The sequence below is a fragment of the Pezoporus flaviventris genome, unplaced genomic scaffold, assembly GCF_033815535.1.
Source record: "Pezoporus flaviventris isolate CSIRO_AGI_PZ_B2104156 unplaced genomic scaffold, CSIRO_AGI_Pfla_v1 ptg000007l, whole genome shotgun sequence".
NCBI lineage: Eukaryota > Metazoa > Chordata > Aves > Psittaciformes > Psittacidae > Pezoporus > Pezoporus flaviventris.
Genome location: NW_026892555.1, coordinates 12,853,043 through 12,870,383, shown reverse-complemented (window position 1 = coordinate 12,870,383; position 17,341 = coordinate 12,853,043). Strand labels below are relative to the sequence as shown.

Sequence of the window (17,341 nt, the reverse complement as noted above, 5' to 3'; positions counted from 1 at the left end):
ATAGTGCCTAAAAAGTGGCACTTCCATCATAACAGTTTGGAACATATGTAAACTTACTTTCTTCCGACGAGCTTCCGCAGCATATTGATCCACGCTATGTACTTTTCCTCTTCCTTTCTTTGGAGCTGCAACTGGTCTTTCCTGTCTCCTCTTAGGAGGAAGCTTTCTCTTAGGTCTCTTAGGCGCAGTAAGAGGGGAGCCATAACTACTCTCCTGTACTGGCAGGGAGAGATGTCTGGACTCAGAAAAAAAGCCTGTCTCAGCTCACATCAGATAGTAAAGCTACCTGTGCCAGATAATCCTGAAGCATAAATGCTGTGGCCTTTTCAAAAATTTAGGCTTTTGGACAATTTAAGGTCTATCTTTTCTTAAGGAGGAATCCACCAAATTGTACTGAAAGCAGAACAGCAGTTACAAGAGCGGGCAGCATACAAGCAAATTAAATTGGTGTTTCGAAAGATAGGTGAGGCTTCTGGTTTTGAAAATATATAGTTATATGGGGGGAGTTATTTATCAAATGTTAACTTATTAATATTAGCAAAATCTAAGTAAACTTAATTTCAATTTAAGTAATCTTAATTACATACAATTTAGCAAGTCTGGGGTAGAGTGCTAGTGGAAACGCAACATTTCACTTGGAGGATGGTTCAGGTGCGAGTACTAGAGCCTGTCCAGTTCAAATGGCTTTCTGAAAGGTTTTTCACACTGACTTTTTTTGGCTGAATCAGTGACATCAGGTACCCTAAACAGTAGGATTAACAGGTGCCACCATTGTGTGCCAGCCGTGCACCCCACTGATATCACCAGAACCCCACTAGCCACTGTTCAGGGACTGCAGGTCTGCAGGACAAAACTACAATGCAAGACTCAGCATGGAGCTGCACTGTTACCTGCCTTATTACCAGCTTTATGGGCAATTTTAGAATTTAATTTCCTAGCACTTTTGGTGTTGCATCTCACTGGGTAATGTTACTGTTCATAAATGCACAAATACCTGGGATAGACTTGTAGAAGAGGAAAAAATGAAGACATGACTGGAAAAAACTACTGTCCCATTAATCAGCTTGCACATAATTTTAAACTGCTGGCTGGGCTTAAACCACTACAAACTGTACCACTCTCACTGACTTTAACACAACTTGCAGGCTCTTGGCATTGCTCAGGATTGCGTGTGAAGTGCTGATAGATGATACCTACAGGGAGGCAGTAACTACAATATGCTGCATATTACAGAGCACGTTGAACGGGCTTGAGAAAAGTCAGAGATTTATGATGATATTTAACTTCTATGTACTTAGGCAGCTTCTCACAGTTGTTCAGTTACAGAGCTATGTAAACAGGGAAGGGAAGGAAGGGGATGTTACCATCTGCCATGCTGTTTCATTGCTTCCAAGGCAAGCAGCTGGAAAGGAGATTCTAGTCCAGTCTCATTCGTCTCTCTCCAGAAAGGCATTTTAATAAAGCAGCACCAGAGTTTTCTGTTTTTAAAAGGCTTCAAGCTTTGTGCAGTCCTGATGAGAGGAGCGGCAGGGAAAGGAAGGATTCTCGGTTTACTGTCTCTGAATCAGCTCAGACAGAGCTCCACAATGCCAGAAACACGCGAGCGCAGGAGACCCAGGTCTGAACACTGAAATTGGCCGTCTCAAGACAGTATGTTAGAGGAGCAGCAGGAACGGCTTAGCAGTGCCAGATTTCGATGTGTTTTAGAGCTCTTATGGTAGTATATTTCTAGAATATTCTATTTTCAAAAAAATGTTAGCTAGGAGAAAAAAAAAAAAAGCCAAGTTCTTATTAACCAGCCAAATCTTAGTCTTGCTTGAGAAGAGTCAGAACAGAGTTATGGAGGAGGGAAACGAATCCCTCCTCACTTACAGAAGGGAACTGTAACATCACAAGGGTAACTAGCCAGCCAAAGCTTTGCTTCTTGACCCGGACGGAACAACCTACCAGAATTCAACTGCAGAAGCACAGAGGGAAAGAAAAACAAAATGCAGAAGTAAATCAAGAGCAAGCATATATTTGATAACTCCCATAACTACTCCTGAAAACATAATGGAACTCACTGAAATACTTCCTGTGATGTTTATTCATGTCCCTCCCCCCCCCAAAAAAAAAAATACCCAAATCCTAGACAGCCAATTCATTTACACTGAAATTCATAACGCTAGAGGACATGCAATGTTACACTACTGGACACGGGCCATAATTTGTATTCTGTTTTCATCAACAACACTGGCAATTCACTCATAAAGTTTAAGAGCATCTAAGTGCCTTTATTTCTAGCTTTTAAGACACTCTGCTGTTGTGCATGTCCTGTGAAGCTCTAAGTGCCATCTGATGAAGTCTAGAAGATGAAGATTGTCAGTAATAGGTAACATTAGATTATATGTTTTAAATGCATTTAGAACATTATTTGGTATAATAAACTCTAGTAAACATTCACTTTAATGATCACGTTTCCAAAGTGTAAAAATATTCCTCTAGCTACTAAAAGCAGCAAGAAAACTCAACATAAAATCTTCGCTCTTCAAAAGAAGAAGTAAGGAGCCTATCTTAACCATAACTCAGAATTATTAAGAGCTTGTTTTCAAACATTATTGTTTGGCTGGTCTGCCTTTGCCTGGGGAAAATGAAGTGGCCAGTAAGTATTACTCCAACTGTCTAACTGCTGCCAGCTGTATACAAGAAAAGAATGATTTCATAGAGAGGTCGTGCTGTTGGTATCAAGAAAGCAGCTGAACGGGATCCCTTTGAGGACTTTCTTTCCAGTTGATTTACCTACATTCATAGCTCCTAAAAATTATATTGAAAACAGTGTCAAGAAAAACAATATAAACTATCTGTCCTGAAACGAGGCCCCCAGCAAATTTCAGCATCTGTGTACTTACACAGCTGTATTCATTTATTTAAATTTCCATTCACAAAGTCATGTCCACTGTCTGAACTGCAAACCCATACATGCTCATCTGCTAACTTATCTGTTCTCAATTTGCTAACAATCAGTTTCATGCTCTTGTGTTTAACACTAATGGCATAAATCAGTCTATTTGTAAAATTTTCATAAGCTATTAATTCATGCTTATTAAGAGCCTAAGCTTTGCCTTGCAATTAGAGGCAACCTTCAGATAACCATCCAGAAGGGCCACCAAATATTAAAATGCTTTGGGGTATTTTTGCTTTTATAGTGACTTTTTCTATGAAGATACAATTAGACTTCAATTTTAGACACTTATAATTAACCTAAAACCAGATTACCACATTGGATGCTAAACTGGTTAAAGACAACAATTTAAAGGACAAATTCAGTGTCATCATGTTCATATTCTCCTCAAAGTCCATGTAAAGAGTCCCAAAACTCTATTCAGAAGGAAGTGACTGTCTACAGATAAATAAAATTAGAGTGGTCAGTCATAAGTCACACATAATATTTGTAACACTTCAATGAGAGGAACTATAAAGCATCACCAAGCAATAAATCCTTGACTCAGAAAGCTCTCATTACCAATACCTCACTTAACTAAATCAGACGTCTCTCCTGGTTTAAGCAAAATGACAACATGAAGACATATCAATGCCTGTCAATTTAGCAAGAGTGTTGGCAGATTTGAACTGCCACTTATCCAGAGAAGGGGACTACTTTCTATCCAGTGCAGTGTTCCAGTGCTGGTTTGGAATAATTCGTTACACTCACTGCTCTGTGATCATGGCTCAAAGCTCTCCAACAGCGATGCTACCCACAGCAAGTTCATAACCACTGCAAACTTATTTAAACAGACTAAATAGCTCTGAAATATTAAAAAATACTATTCCTGCTTCTCTTTGCTCTCCAGCAGAGTTCAGCTCTCAGATGTATACCAAATAAGTAAGAAACTACTGCTGTGTACCTGACTGCTCAGGGAGATTTGTATTACCTTCCACAGGGTAAGTATCTGACACACTCCTCTGTATTTGAAGATTTGCAAACATTTGTTTACCCTTTAAAAAGCATGTATAAAAACTCCTGAAGTCTTGTGATGGCAATCTGCAGGCCTATATTCGCACCGGAACTTTGCAGAGGACCTTTGCCAGATGTCAGAGATCATCAGAGATGCCAGATCCCAGCCACACAAAGCAGATATTCAGGTGCAGAATTTACTTTCCCTCCCTACAAAACCCAAACAAGTGCATGATCTTGTCACCTGGACAGTGTTGGCAAGGAAGCAGTACCTGTCAGTCCCAGCCACCTACCCAAAGTTCAAACAAGGGGTTAAACTACTGTAGTGTTTTGCACATCATTTCTCATTAAAATACCTTACAGTGCTTCAAAACTTTTTCCGAACTCAACAGTATGGTCCTGAGGGAACTGTACTGGCAAAGCTTTCAGAACCCCTGTAGGGCCTATATGAAACTGGAAATAGCAGCTTTTTACAGTTCATGACAGACTGGAATTATTACTTTGGCTACTGCAGGCTGTCAGCTTCAAAGAAAGCTTTTTCTCCTCTGCATTTTTCCTTAATATTTTCTGCATTATATTTTTATTACTTTTAAGAAGGATAAATCCTTAGGGGAAAGTTAAATTATGCTGTTGTACCTAAATATACTCCTGTCTTTGACAAGTAAATGTTTCCATTTGCATTATCATATCACACAGAGCAACAGCCTTCTGAAAGGCATGGGCAGTTCCTTCTCTCAGTAGGGAATCTCACATGATAAATCATAGAATCAGAGAATCATAGAATCGTTAGGGTTGGAAAGGAATCCTTTAGACAACAACTTTGCTCTCTGGCAGAGGGGAAACATATTTCAGAAATGGGTGAAAAAAGGTTGCTAGAACTGTTACTCCTGAGCAGTGGCAATTATTGGGAGAAAAAAAGTAAGTGTATTTCAGACACATGGTTTATCTGCAGAAGAAAATCTGTACTAACCTCTGAGTTGAAAGGACCATATCTATGACCAGCAGCATCTGGTTGCTCAGAGTAGAAAGCATAAACATAAGGCCTGAAAGAAATAAAGAAAGAAAGGTCTTGTTCAGGATAGCTTTCCTTCAACAACAAAACCTCAGATCTGTTAGGTCAAGTCAACCTTCCAATGAGAGTTGGCTTTACGGAAAAAGAACTGTTTCTCAATCACAAAATCATAGACTCATTTAGCAGTCATATGTTCCCATGGTACGATTAAGCAATTAGTTGTTCTACAGTTTTATTAAATCCAAGAACACATGCAGGGAGGCACATGGGGTACCATCTGAGGACACATGCTCTTTCTAAGTCTTGTAGGAGAGATCACAACAGCAGCTTGCCTGAGCTTTGAAGCCAGTAACGTGGGAACTTGCATATTAAAAAATACTCATAATTAAAATCTTAACATTTTCCCACTGCTCAGGATCCAGTCCTGCAACTGCCACAGCCTGTAAGGTTGTTAAACCATATTAGACTCAGTAGGATAAGGACAATCTAAGTTAATCCATGTAACTACATGCTTTTTGATAAGAAATAAATTCAAACCATGCTACACATTTATTGACAAGAATGAAAATACTGACGGTTAAAAGCTGAGACTAAAATAAAAGATTAAAACTAAACATGAATCCCAAATAAATCCTTAAATCAGGGATATCATTTAACAGACAAAAATTATTTTTAGAACTAAATTTCCCCTTGCTCTTCCAGCTACTTTTAAGAAGAAGACAAGCTAGCAGTTATCCAACAGCAGATGCCAATAAGTGAATTACCTTTCATTGTCTGGAAGAGTTAGCCACTGCAGTATTGTTAATATTCTGCGCTCATGGGGGATGACACTGGACCACAAAATACAAAAATATACCTTGTTATCATAGAATACAAAAACTATCAACACAGTCTTGCTATGAACTGATTCTAACATGATTAAAAACAATTATAACAATATTATTTGCTTTTAGTATGGTGTGTTTTGTTTCTTGTTTGATCCTGATTCTTATTTTGCAAATAGAATTACCTCCGATCTCCTGGATGTCCACATATGCCAAAAGAAAGATGACCAAAGGTTGTGACTGGAGTCAGAACTAAAAGCAGTAAATCTAAGTGTTCTAAATAGAAATGAGTAACATTCTGGTAGCTTTAACCCAGATGGACTTTTTTTTATGTACAATGGTGCTACCATTGGATAGCTGGCATGAGTAAAAACCATTAATTTTCTCACATCAGTACAGGTTTAAACTATCATCCTGCTCTGGCGGTCCTGAAGGCTGTTCCCATAGAGTTAATGGTAACCAAACTGAGGGCTAGTCTGGTGTAAATGAAAACAAAGCCATCTGATACACCAGGCCATCAGCATGGTGACTTGCACAATAACTTTGACGGCTTCTCACTCTGCAGAACAGACTCATCCTATTTCAATGTTTGTGTCCCGAGACTTTTCACTTGGCTGCAGAGGCCAAGTTTATGCTATGCAAAGGACTAACCTTATAAACAGCTGTTAAATACCTCATCCTAGGAAAGCTCTGCTGGTCAGTGACCATGCAGCTATTTTAATACAGTAGCATAGTCAGTCCAGATTCCATCAGATTAATTGGGCAGGAATCAAATACAACCGTCTTGGATTCACCGTGCTGAATTGAATTAAGCACTCTTTGGAAACATCTGACAGAGAAATAAAAATGCCAACAGCCATTTTAAAATGAGTTCATTTTTAATGCCATGTAGAGCAGCAGTGGTCCTCAGTCTCTAACTACAGGGAAAACTTTAGGTTGTAAAACAGCTATAAAAATGAGAATTTGCACTAAAATTTGCAAACAAGGCAATATCGTAAAGCAGAACAATCATCTTGGGTATTGCCCAGCTTAAAATTTGTATTAATTGTGTACTAAGAAAAAAGCCATTGTTTCAATTAACTAATTTGGGACTAAGATGGTTTTAACGCTTCTCTTTTCCAAAAAAAAAATAGTTTGCCTGAAACTCTCCAAAAAATCATTCTGTGTCTCAAATTAAAAAATAAAGTTTTAAGACATATACATTCACCTATCTCATTTGTACCTGAAGTGGCTGTCTTGCTCTCGTATTATTGCCATTCACATGACATATCCTCGGTTGCCTTCCGTAACATTTTATATCCCCAAGCATTTATTGGCCAGGGTGTTTATGGTGACTATGTAGTTCTAGAGCTTAGGAATCACATTAATTTCTTTGTTTTGTAGAGCACCAGACTGGAGCTCTGTCAGATAACCATCCTGCAAGCCTAAACCTACCATTAGGCTCATACACAATATATTTTATTTTATTCCTTCCGTATGCCAAATGATATTTAGAGTAGCAAAGAGCATTATTCCGAATGGAATCACAAAAAAATAGGCAAAACTCCTTTAGTACTTCAGCCTTGACGGTCTGCTCATTTTCATTGCTCCTCCAATCCTTCCATTAAAATGAAATAGAGAGACTGACCCATACAAATTCCTCAGAACTCAGAAATTATCAAAATTTATTAATTGCTTGGTTGGAAAGATATGTTTGGTTAGAAAGATATGTTAGCTGGGACAAGGGAAAATAATTTGGAACCATTAAACAAAAGAATAGACAGCAAAAATCCTCAAGGCTGTCTTTTAGGAAAGGGAAATTGGATATCTTACTCAAAGGTCAGACTGGATTGTAAACTGAATGAGTCAGGCTTTGAGTCAATTAGGCTGTTGATGTCAGATGACATAAGAGGACAATAAAAGAGTCTTCCACAAACACTCAAAGGACTAGGAAACATTACTAGCAATACTAACGATGTGAAATAACACACCATGTAATGAAAGTAATTTATTACATATTCACACATCTATTCTTCAAACAACTGCTAAAAAACAGTGTATGAACTTCAAGCAGCAAACTGTAGCATCAGAAACATTGCACAAATGAAACAAGGGAGGCTTACAGATATGGTCTCCAAGCTGACAAATGCTTAGATTAAGAAAAATGACTTAATAAACCCTTGTATCAGATTAATTCTGAATTATTAGTTACAAATCTCCAGAAAACAGGGTGCACTTACACAGACCAGAAGAACGTGCCAGCTTTCACCCCTTGCTTGGCTGCAGTAATCCAAATCTAATGAGGAAAATATAAGAGGATTAGAATGTGTTCAGATCTTTAATTACCCTCTGAAATCAAAAGGAAATGTTTTCAACACACATTCTTCTACCCTGAGCCTAGAAGTGAAAATTGCAGTTTTCAGCCTGTGTCCCCAGTTCAAACACGTGGAGTGACAAACCTATGTAAGTTCTGTATTGGTGGATCAGCCACTGTGCTGTGGACTTTCACCCCTAAAACTCTGTGTTGCTTTTAATACAAAGCATTACGATCCATGGCCAGGGATTTCTCCAGTATTCTATTTGATTTTCAAAAGTAAGTCATTACTCCCCTGAGCTTTTTAAGACTCAGGTGTTGGAGGATACTCTGCAGGAAGGAACACAGCTTAACACTAAGCAGTGCTTGCAAAAATGTGCCTCTTTCCCGATATTCTACCACAAGCAGCCATCAACAGAAAACGTGTTAGAAAAAAGAACACAAAAAAAGGGAACAGATGAGTGAGCAAGGCTATAAAGAAAGCAATGAGGGACACCTTCCTCCATAGATGTTTAATTTTGAGCTCATCCCAAGTGCTTGATGGAAATGATGGAAAAAATCTCCATTAATTTTTCAAATCCTTTTTTCAGTCCTTCAGATCCCATGTATTTTTCTGCCTACAAATCAGTTTGGAGCAGAAAGTTCCACACTGTATTCGCACACTGCATCAGTGTATTTTTGGTTTTGTTTGGTTTCAACATGCCAGTATCTCTGGGATTAGGGTACTGTTCTCATACTTTGAAAACAGGCTATTAATCCTTTCTCTTCCCACTTCTGTACAACAGTCATGATACTCTCCTCTATTTATTACTTTCAAGCATGAGTAACCCTACAGAACTAAATTTTTCTAGCAAGGAGCTATCCAAATTATCTCAAAACTCACCTCAAAAGTGGTAATGGCTTAAAGGCCAGCATCATGTGTACAACTGGATTATTTCTTCCCACTACTTATGCATACTTATCCGTTTCATAAGCAGTTACACCAAAGTGTAGTTCCCTTACTTCATAACTGCAAAATCTTTGGTTTATTTTATATCAACTTTCTGAAAATAGATTCCTCTACCTTGCTCAAAGAGGCACTTATAAACTGTCATCTGGGCATGGACTCCTCAAATGTCATGCCTGAACTATTCATGCATCAGTCTTAATTAAATAAGTTTGGCACAGTCTAATGGAAGATCATTTGCACACTGAAGCTATAGTTAACAGTAATTAAAATTGGATATTATGTTATTTATGGGAAAATTGGTTATCTTTGCCTTTCCAGTGCCCTGGTCACACCCTTTAACTGATCTCTCATCTTCTACTCTTCAAAATGTTACTGGACTCAATCCAGTTAAATTAAAATCACAGCTATAAAAGATCTTTTGTTTTTATTGTATTCTAACTTTTTAGCAATGTATCCCCTTTTTCAGACAAAAATACATCCATGTTAGCTCTATAGAAACGTTGGTTTACCAAATGCAGCAGGAGCAAAATGGCCACAGATATGCAGTCCATCCTTCTGTTTTCAAGTGCTTCTCCTCGAGAGTCTGATTTCAAGGTTGGTTCATATTAATCTATGCTCAATCTGCCACCAAATGAGGAGTCCCTCATGTACCTCCCCCAGCCTTTTCAGCCTCAGCCTTCCACCAGCACTGGGGTTTGCATGGTGACAATGACCACAAGATGATGTGACTGCAAAGTATCTACTGTAAAAAAATTTTAAGATGACTTTGCATTTATATTGGAATTTGGTTTTGAATTGTTGAATAACAGGGATATTGTCTTCAAGTGCTCACAGAATATTACTCCTTATGGGATAGGGCAGAAGGAAGCAGGTGAACAGGAGAGATGAGGAAGTGTGCCTACAATCCACTTATCATGTCACTGAGCCTGTATGCTGCAGTCAGAGATGTAATTCAAGGATGCATCCACAAGCTCATTTGTGTCATATAAATCAGCACAGGTTATATACCTTCAGCCTGCACCCTGTGTCTAACTAGGGCAGGAGCTATTCCATATTCCTTAGTAGTTCATGGACTTTCCAGGTGAAAAAAGGCCCATACTTTAATCAATTACATTTTCCTTTGCATTGCTGACTTATTCCTAGAGTAGAACCCCACTATGGCAAAGAAGTCAAATACAAATTCAGTATGAGGAGTGCCAGCTCCACTGCTGTTATGCTCTTTGGTCTTGCAGTACTTGGAAAACCATTGTTCCTACAGAGCTGCAGCAGATTTCTTTTTCTTTGAAAGTGTTTGTGTTCCTGCAGAGTTTAAATCATTTTGCAGATATCTTTGGGAAGGTATCAACAAACTGAGTCCAGGGAATTCAGCATTTGGATTTTACCATATGTTAACTCTAGTTTGACTTTCTATTGTTTTGCCCTGCACAGGTCCAAGTGGTCCAGGCTGCCTCTTTGGCCAAGTCACACCAGCTAAGTTCCACCCTTAGCAGCTGAAGCTGTCCTGTGCTGCTCCTCACTGTTAGCACTGCCCAAATTACATGTGACTCTGTCTATTTTAGGCAACAATTTTATACACGTACCAAAAGACACCCTCCCTCTGGCCAAGCAAGTAAAACGCCAGTCATCTTGACAGATGAATGATCAGGCCCTACCTACATTGCCAAGGTGTACCCAGCATGCATGCAAGAAGGTGTTAGGTGGGTTTTATTCCTTTTGAGCATAGAGCGTGCTTTATGAATGCCATGTGGAAACAGCACTGAACACTTTTCTGAAGCAGGAGCAATGCAAGTAAATGGAGACCATTCCTAGTTGTGCAAGCTTAAGTAAGCAGTAAGGACAGTCCAAAGGCATCCAGGGATGGCTTCAGACAGGAAAACTGTACCCTCCCTGCTCCTCAGTATTTCACCTCAGGAATGCAGGCATTTACATCGGCATTAGCTATTTGGATAGGGGCACGTTTGTTGCACTTGAAAAAAACTCAACAGCAAAGACAATGTTCTGTTGAAGTCAAAGGCCAGCAAATCAAAAGGCCACTATCTGACCATAACACCTGAGCAGTGAGTCTGAATGACTTCATCCTGACATTGCCAGGCAAAGCCTGATTCAACTCAAGGTTATAACAAAATACTACTGGGCCTCCCTCTTACTTTTTTTTTTTTTTTAAAGAGGTGAAGCCTTTGGTTTATTTGAAATTAAAATAAGAAAACTCAACAGTATTCAACATCTTACCTAAGGCTCCTACTTACAGCTATACATTTGCAGAGATGTCTTTGAGCATGCAGATTAGCAGCAGTCTTGTAGATGGAGGAATTTCTATCAGCATTGAACAAGCTTTAAATCAACTTTTCAGTGTGTTTTATAGTTGTGACAGTTACTGCTGATGAATCTAATGGTAGCAATCTCCCAGAAGTGTCCGTGATCAGCCAGGCCCTTTACTGGCTAGGTAAAATTAGACAACAAACTGGAGCAGCTCATAGGAGCACATAAGTTTCTTTATTACCCTCAGCTATGAGATAGTAAGTCCACCAGAAAAGCCTGGCAAACTGTTACTGCAGCCTAATCACCAGTGAACATCTCTCACTGTCTAAATTAAATTCATTGTCTTTCAAGTCAAGTTATGCCTCTCACAGGCTAACATGGCTCTATGCTGTCAGTCAATGTACAGAAAATTAAGTTATCCAATGCTCACTCAACCTTGCCCATCCAAACCAATTGAAATTAAGATGGGAATAGGAGTTCTGGTTCCATTTCCTCTCTGTTGGTTAGTCACAGTCTTAAAGTTGATTAATTCTAGATGTTCCAGTACGCAGCATGTAACTGCAATACATTACATATGCTATGTGGCTGGTCACATCAGTTCAGGTCACTTATAAAGTCTGCTGTCTTAGGTGTTGCGAGGTCAGTACCATTTGTGAGCTTATGTAATTTATTTGCTGTATGTAAATACGTTGGTTTTAACTGTTAATACATTAGAATCTTAGAGTCAGCTGTTTAACTATGTCAGACATGCACCCCTGCTTTGCATATGGAACAAATCTTATTGTATTACAAACTATATAAAGGCCGTATTTCTGAATTAATTTGCTTGAGCAGAGAGGAGGGGAATAAATATTAAAAGATTTAAAGATTAACCATTCTGTCTTCATATCATGCCATAGGAATTAGAGAATATCTAATTTTTATAATACAGACCTGTTAAATTATGGAACTACAGATTCAAACCTAGTACACTGGCAAATGTCACAGGAAATAATATACATGTTTTTCTAGATGTCTATGAAACATCCTATACATTGAATTAGTAATTTTTATATCCTATATGTTGAATGACTACAGTTTTTCTCCCTCATTTGTGGATAAAAATAGACAGGCTAAGCAATAGTTTAAGAGGCAATGCCATATGGAACATGGAAGCCCCAAGTTTTCCCTTCTTCTGACTGCTAGACACATTTTCACAGATACTACATACAAAATTATTTGAGGTAGCTGATGAATTCTTTGAAAGCCTGCATAGGAAGTAGGGCATCTCCCTACTTTTAATCCTCTATGAATAAATAAGAGCCCATAACTTTGCAGAGGCTGCCCTGTATTTGTTGCATTATGATAGGACTGGCAGCAGCACATCTCAGGTCAAGGCTGATGGGAGGGGCAGCTCTGAAGTCTGGCCCTTGGGCCAAGTTACACAAACCTGCTGACCAACCAGGGAAGGAGGCTCATGTCAGAAGCAGGGGAAACACATACAAGAGTTAGTAATCCATGAACAGGAAATCCTTTCCACATCCAGGCAAAAGTGGTAAAGGGGAAATCACAGCATTTTCCAGGAGAAAAAACATCTCCAAGACTGGTGCAAGCATGGAGAATTAATACAAGGGTGGTGCCACCACTGTTCTACTCCTGCACTGTTTGCAATTTGTCTTCCCAACAAGGTAAAACATGGAGTAGCACCTTCAATACTCCTTACTCTTTAACAAGACACAAATGATTGTTGAAACTAAATGGAATTAGAACTAGATGAAATTAGAATTGGAACTAGAACTTCCAACCATGACCATTCTATGATTCAAAAGTAATTAGACAGACTCAGAGAGCCCTGTTACTTGTTTATGGATCAAGCTGTATAAAAAGAAATGCTTCTAAAAAGACAATTATAGACATGCCTCTTTTTATGTCTCCACCAAAGTGATTGCAAAATGTGTTCCGGACAAAAAGGCAGATGACAGCTTTCTGCAAAGCTGAGCCCAAAATTTGGTCTCCTCAGATGCAGCTATGCTGCCAATGCTCAGGCTGAATAAGTAAGAAAATTAAAATAAGAAGTTCTTTCTGTAATCTTTAGATACTTAAAAACTAACAGAATTCAAACCAACAAGTGAGAAAAATGGTTTTATCCAACAACTGATATAGAATGTGAAATTTAGATAAAATCAGGAATACTCAGTTAAGCTGTGTAACAATGATGAAGGTTGTATTCTCTTTAAAAGGTTCATAGTGAAAATAAAGCCTTCTACAAGGTGCCATAAACAAGCTTCAATACTTTCATAATTAAGATATTGCTGAAGAGAGAGTCATCATCAGAGCCAAACTCGGGTCCAAGCTGGATTACTTTCTGAATGAAGGTCTCTCCCCATTAACCACAGACCCACAGTTCTACAATTCTGTGATCTTCTGACCTTGGGAAGGCCAATAGATTTCTACGGATTATGAAAGATCACCAAAGAAAAGCAATATATTTTCTGTAGTATAAGCTTAAGTTTGCAACATCAAACCATGATATGGAAAAGTACTGCTTAACAGAAGCCAAAGGCAGCTGAGGCCTAATTTAGTGCATGAAATTACTTGGGATGAGCAAAGAGAGCCTCAGTGTCATGAAAAATGAGCAGTAAACTTAGTTTCCCCTCTGGGACCATGGGCCCTGATGCTGACTATTTCTGTGAGATGCTGTGAAAGGAGTGGTTTTGCAGCTGTTTCTTGTCAAACACTTTTGTTTTGAAAACAAGGTGGTTTTAAGCTTGTATAATAAATCAAGGTTGTATGCTGAATCAGAAAGATTGGATTTCATGAAGTCCCACAGCCAGCTACAGCACCTTGAAATACTTCCAAACTACCTTCTTCCCCTTTCTTTTCCTAATGCTCTCAAAATTAATTTCACATAATTCCTGCTGTAGAAACATTCAGCTACTCATCTTTCAAATCCCACTGAACCTTCCACATTTTAATAAAGCCAGATACAATAGACCAGTTTCCAGGAGCAAGTACTTCAGAAATTATCAGCATTAAATGACATTCTCTTCTAGGCAGTTTCAGCCATAATATGAGGCTGGGGGTTTCAGACACTTTTTATGCCTTCCTGGGAAGAAAAATAATAGTTCCCAATTGTGTGCAAACAAAGTACCACTCTGCAGTTGTTTGAGTACTCTAGTTTGAGACCCAAGACCTACAAAGAACCAGATGGATGTGCTATGACAGTAAAGTGGGTGTTGGTCGATGAGAAAATGAACACGAGCCGGTTTCAATGCGTGCTTGCAGCCCAGAAAGCCAACCGTATCCTGGGCTGCATCAAAAGGAGCGTGACCAGCAGGTCAAAGGGGGTGATCCTGCCCCTTTACTCTGCTCTCGTGAGACCTCACAGAGTATTGTGTGCAGTTCTGGTGTCCTCAGCATAAAAAGGACATGGAACTGTTGGAACAAGTCCAGAGAAGGGCCATGAGGATGATCAGGGGACTGGAGCACCTCCCGTATGAAGACAGGCTGAGAAAGTTGGGGCTGTTCAGCCTGGAGAAGGGAAGGCTGTGTGGAGACCTCATAGCAGCCTTCCAGTATCTGAAGGGGGCCTATAGGGATGCTGGGGAGGGACTCTTCATTAGAGACTGTAGTGATAGGACAAGGGGTAACAGGTTAAAACTTAAACAGGGGAAGTTTAGATTGAATATAAGGAAGAAGTTCTTTCCTGTTAGGGTGGTGAGGCACTGGAATGGGTTGCCCAGGGAAGCTGTGAATGCTCCATCCCTGGCAGTGTTCAAGACCAGGTTGGACAGAGCCTTGGGTGATATGGTTTAGTGTGAGGTGTCCCTGCCCGTGGCAGGGGAGTTGGAACTGGATGATCTTAAGGTCCTTTCCAACCCTAACTATTCTATGATTCTATGATTCTAAGACTTCCGTGATATGCAGAAAAGGTTTTCCTTCCTCTCCCCTTAGTTTTACTGTCTTGTCTTTCAATACCTAGCTATTTTTGGCAGTCTATGTCAATGTGATAGTTAGAGAAAATTATAGATAGCTAGAACAGACTGTATCTAACCCATGTATAGATGGAGATAATTTTTTCCTCTTATAAAATTCTGAAATTCACTCATCATATGTGCAATTCTTCTATGTGCAGGGTCCATGTGTATCAGGTTTCTGGAGATCTACCAGCTCCTCACCCAACCACTACAGCCACTCAGTCAGGTTTGCCCAACTTACTGGTTGCCCTCATATTAAATGCTTAGGATTAAATTACAGCTCTTCCCCTATGCATATTTCTCGTTTCCCAAAGGCATTTCCAGTTTATTGCTTGCATATTTTTCCTATTTAACACTTGCTCGGATCAGGTGGTTGATTTTATTGTCCATACTTGTTTAAGCAACGCACTCCCTGTCCTCTGAGGATTTCATCCAACATATGGTCATCCACTGTTGTGTAACTTTCTTGAACACTTCTCAGCTGTCATTTTTCATGACCCTTGCTTACAGTCCAGAAAAACTTCTTTTTGCTGGAGCAGCATAACTTTTTAATGGACATGTGTGGGAATTACTTGTATTCCCCACTCAACACAGCAGGTGTGAAGTATTTATAGACTTTGACTGGTATAAATATCACAGTTTAAAAATAGATACATTTGTATGGTCCCAAACAGTTACTTCCCCTCTAACTCTTACCGAATTGTGATTAAGATGCACAATTAAATATGCAATGTATAATTAAATTACAGCTGTTTAACAAGTTGTCACACAGCAGTTGAACCATGAGATTGTCTGTGAGCTTGCTGCCTGAATGCAGCAGGAATGATTTGTTAGCTGTGTGGCTCCAGCTGTAGCTGAGGTGAAGCAACCCACTGCCACCTTTTCACTGCTGCTAGTTTTGATCCTGTTTCTTTGCTCGCATCTAGGAGGATAATAGCTAGTAAGGTTCCTTGACTACTCCTCTTGACACAAGCCGTGCTTAAAGCTAACCCAGGTCATAGCTGGGCAAGGGAGTGTCTATGCTTAGTGTTAGGCTGACAAATTTTATGAGGGAAAAAAAATACCTCATTTTGGCTCAGCTACAGCCATACACATCTGCCTGTCACATCTGCCTGCAGCTTGAAATTGCCTTGTCTCACATTTGTTGTGGACTAAAACCACATGCAGACAAATAACACACACACTTGTTAAGCCTAAAATCATCTGAGTAACTTCCTTTAGTCTCCTGGGATATTTCTGTTTTAGGGGATTCGGGGGATAACACTTATCACATCAGCAAACAGCAGTGACAGATGATGGTGTTCCTAAACCCCTTCCAATTTCCCTGCTCTGTCACCTCACTCTTTTGTCGGTTTAGCTGATCAAGAAGCTGCTAAACGACAGTTCTGTAAGCAATCAGTGCAATGATGTGTGCCTGCACCATGGTGGCTTGCACGTAAAACTTGTTAGTTTAATTTAAACCCACTTTTGTTGGCAAAGCAAGCCACCACAGCATGCAATAATAGAGGAAAAGAGCAGCTGAAGCAAGGGGACTCTTAGCTGTACTAATAAGGAATATTTTGAAGGAGGATGTTTCTATGCCCAGAATAAGGAATCAGAGCTAGAGAAAACACCAAGTCCAAGACCAAGAGGACCTGGTTCAGCCACTGCTGCTATGCTCAAAGCAGAAATTAATTCAAACTTCTACAGCCTCTGCAGCAAGTCAGGTAACAGCAATCGCTTGTGGACTTAATTATGAAGTTGTGCCACAGTGTGCTGACAGAACATTAATACTGCCACAAGGACATTACAAGGATGAAAACCTGAGAAACCCACAATGAAAAGGAAACATTATGCCACTGTGACGAAAATACAGTGTTAAACTGCTGCCCAAAGTGAGGGTTTTTTCCTAGCCACATCTAATTTATACGTATCAATGCAAGCACCTTTCCATAGTCAATGGCTTTATTATTCTGAAAAGCAAAAGCCAACTCAAAACATGAGGTTAAATTAACAGACACAGGGCCAGCCAGGGGGGAGATTAGGTACAAATTGTTCACAGATGTATTTTTTTAATTATTATTATTGGCTGTGTTCCACAGCACAGGGGGAGGGGAGGAGAGGGAGGAGGAGAG

At 39.5% G+C, this 17,341-nt stretch overlaps 1 protein-coding gene across 6 annotated transcripts in view; it reads right to left on the bottom strand.

Annotated features, from left to right (window-relative positions):
* ENPP2 (ectonucleotide pyrophosphatase/phosphodiesterase 2) overlaps nucleotides 1-17,341 on the bottom strand; it is a 69,558-nt gene that overhangs the window by 23,859 nt on the left and 28,358 nt on the right. For 5 of the 6 annotated variants that reach the window (XM_061447815.1, XM_061447813.1, XM_061447809.1 and 2 more), the window contains exons 9-12: nucleotides 7,990-8,045; nucleotides 5,711-5,776; nucleotides 4,905-4,977; nucleotides 58-213 (exon numbers count right to left, since the gene is read on the bottom strand). In XM_061447815.1, coding sequence (XP_061303799.1) covers nucleotides 58-213; nucleotides 4,905-4,977; nucleotides 5,711-5,776; nucleotides 7,990-8,045 — 351 coding nt within the window. The remainder of the gene's footprint in view (nucleotides 1-57; nucleotides 214-4,904; nucleotides 4,978-5,710; nucleotides 5,777-7,989; nucleotides 8,046-17,341) is intronic. The other variant, XM_061447811.1, reaches the window with a different exon arrangement.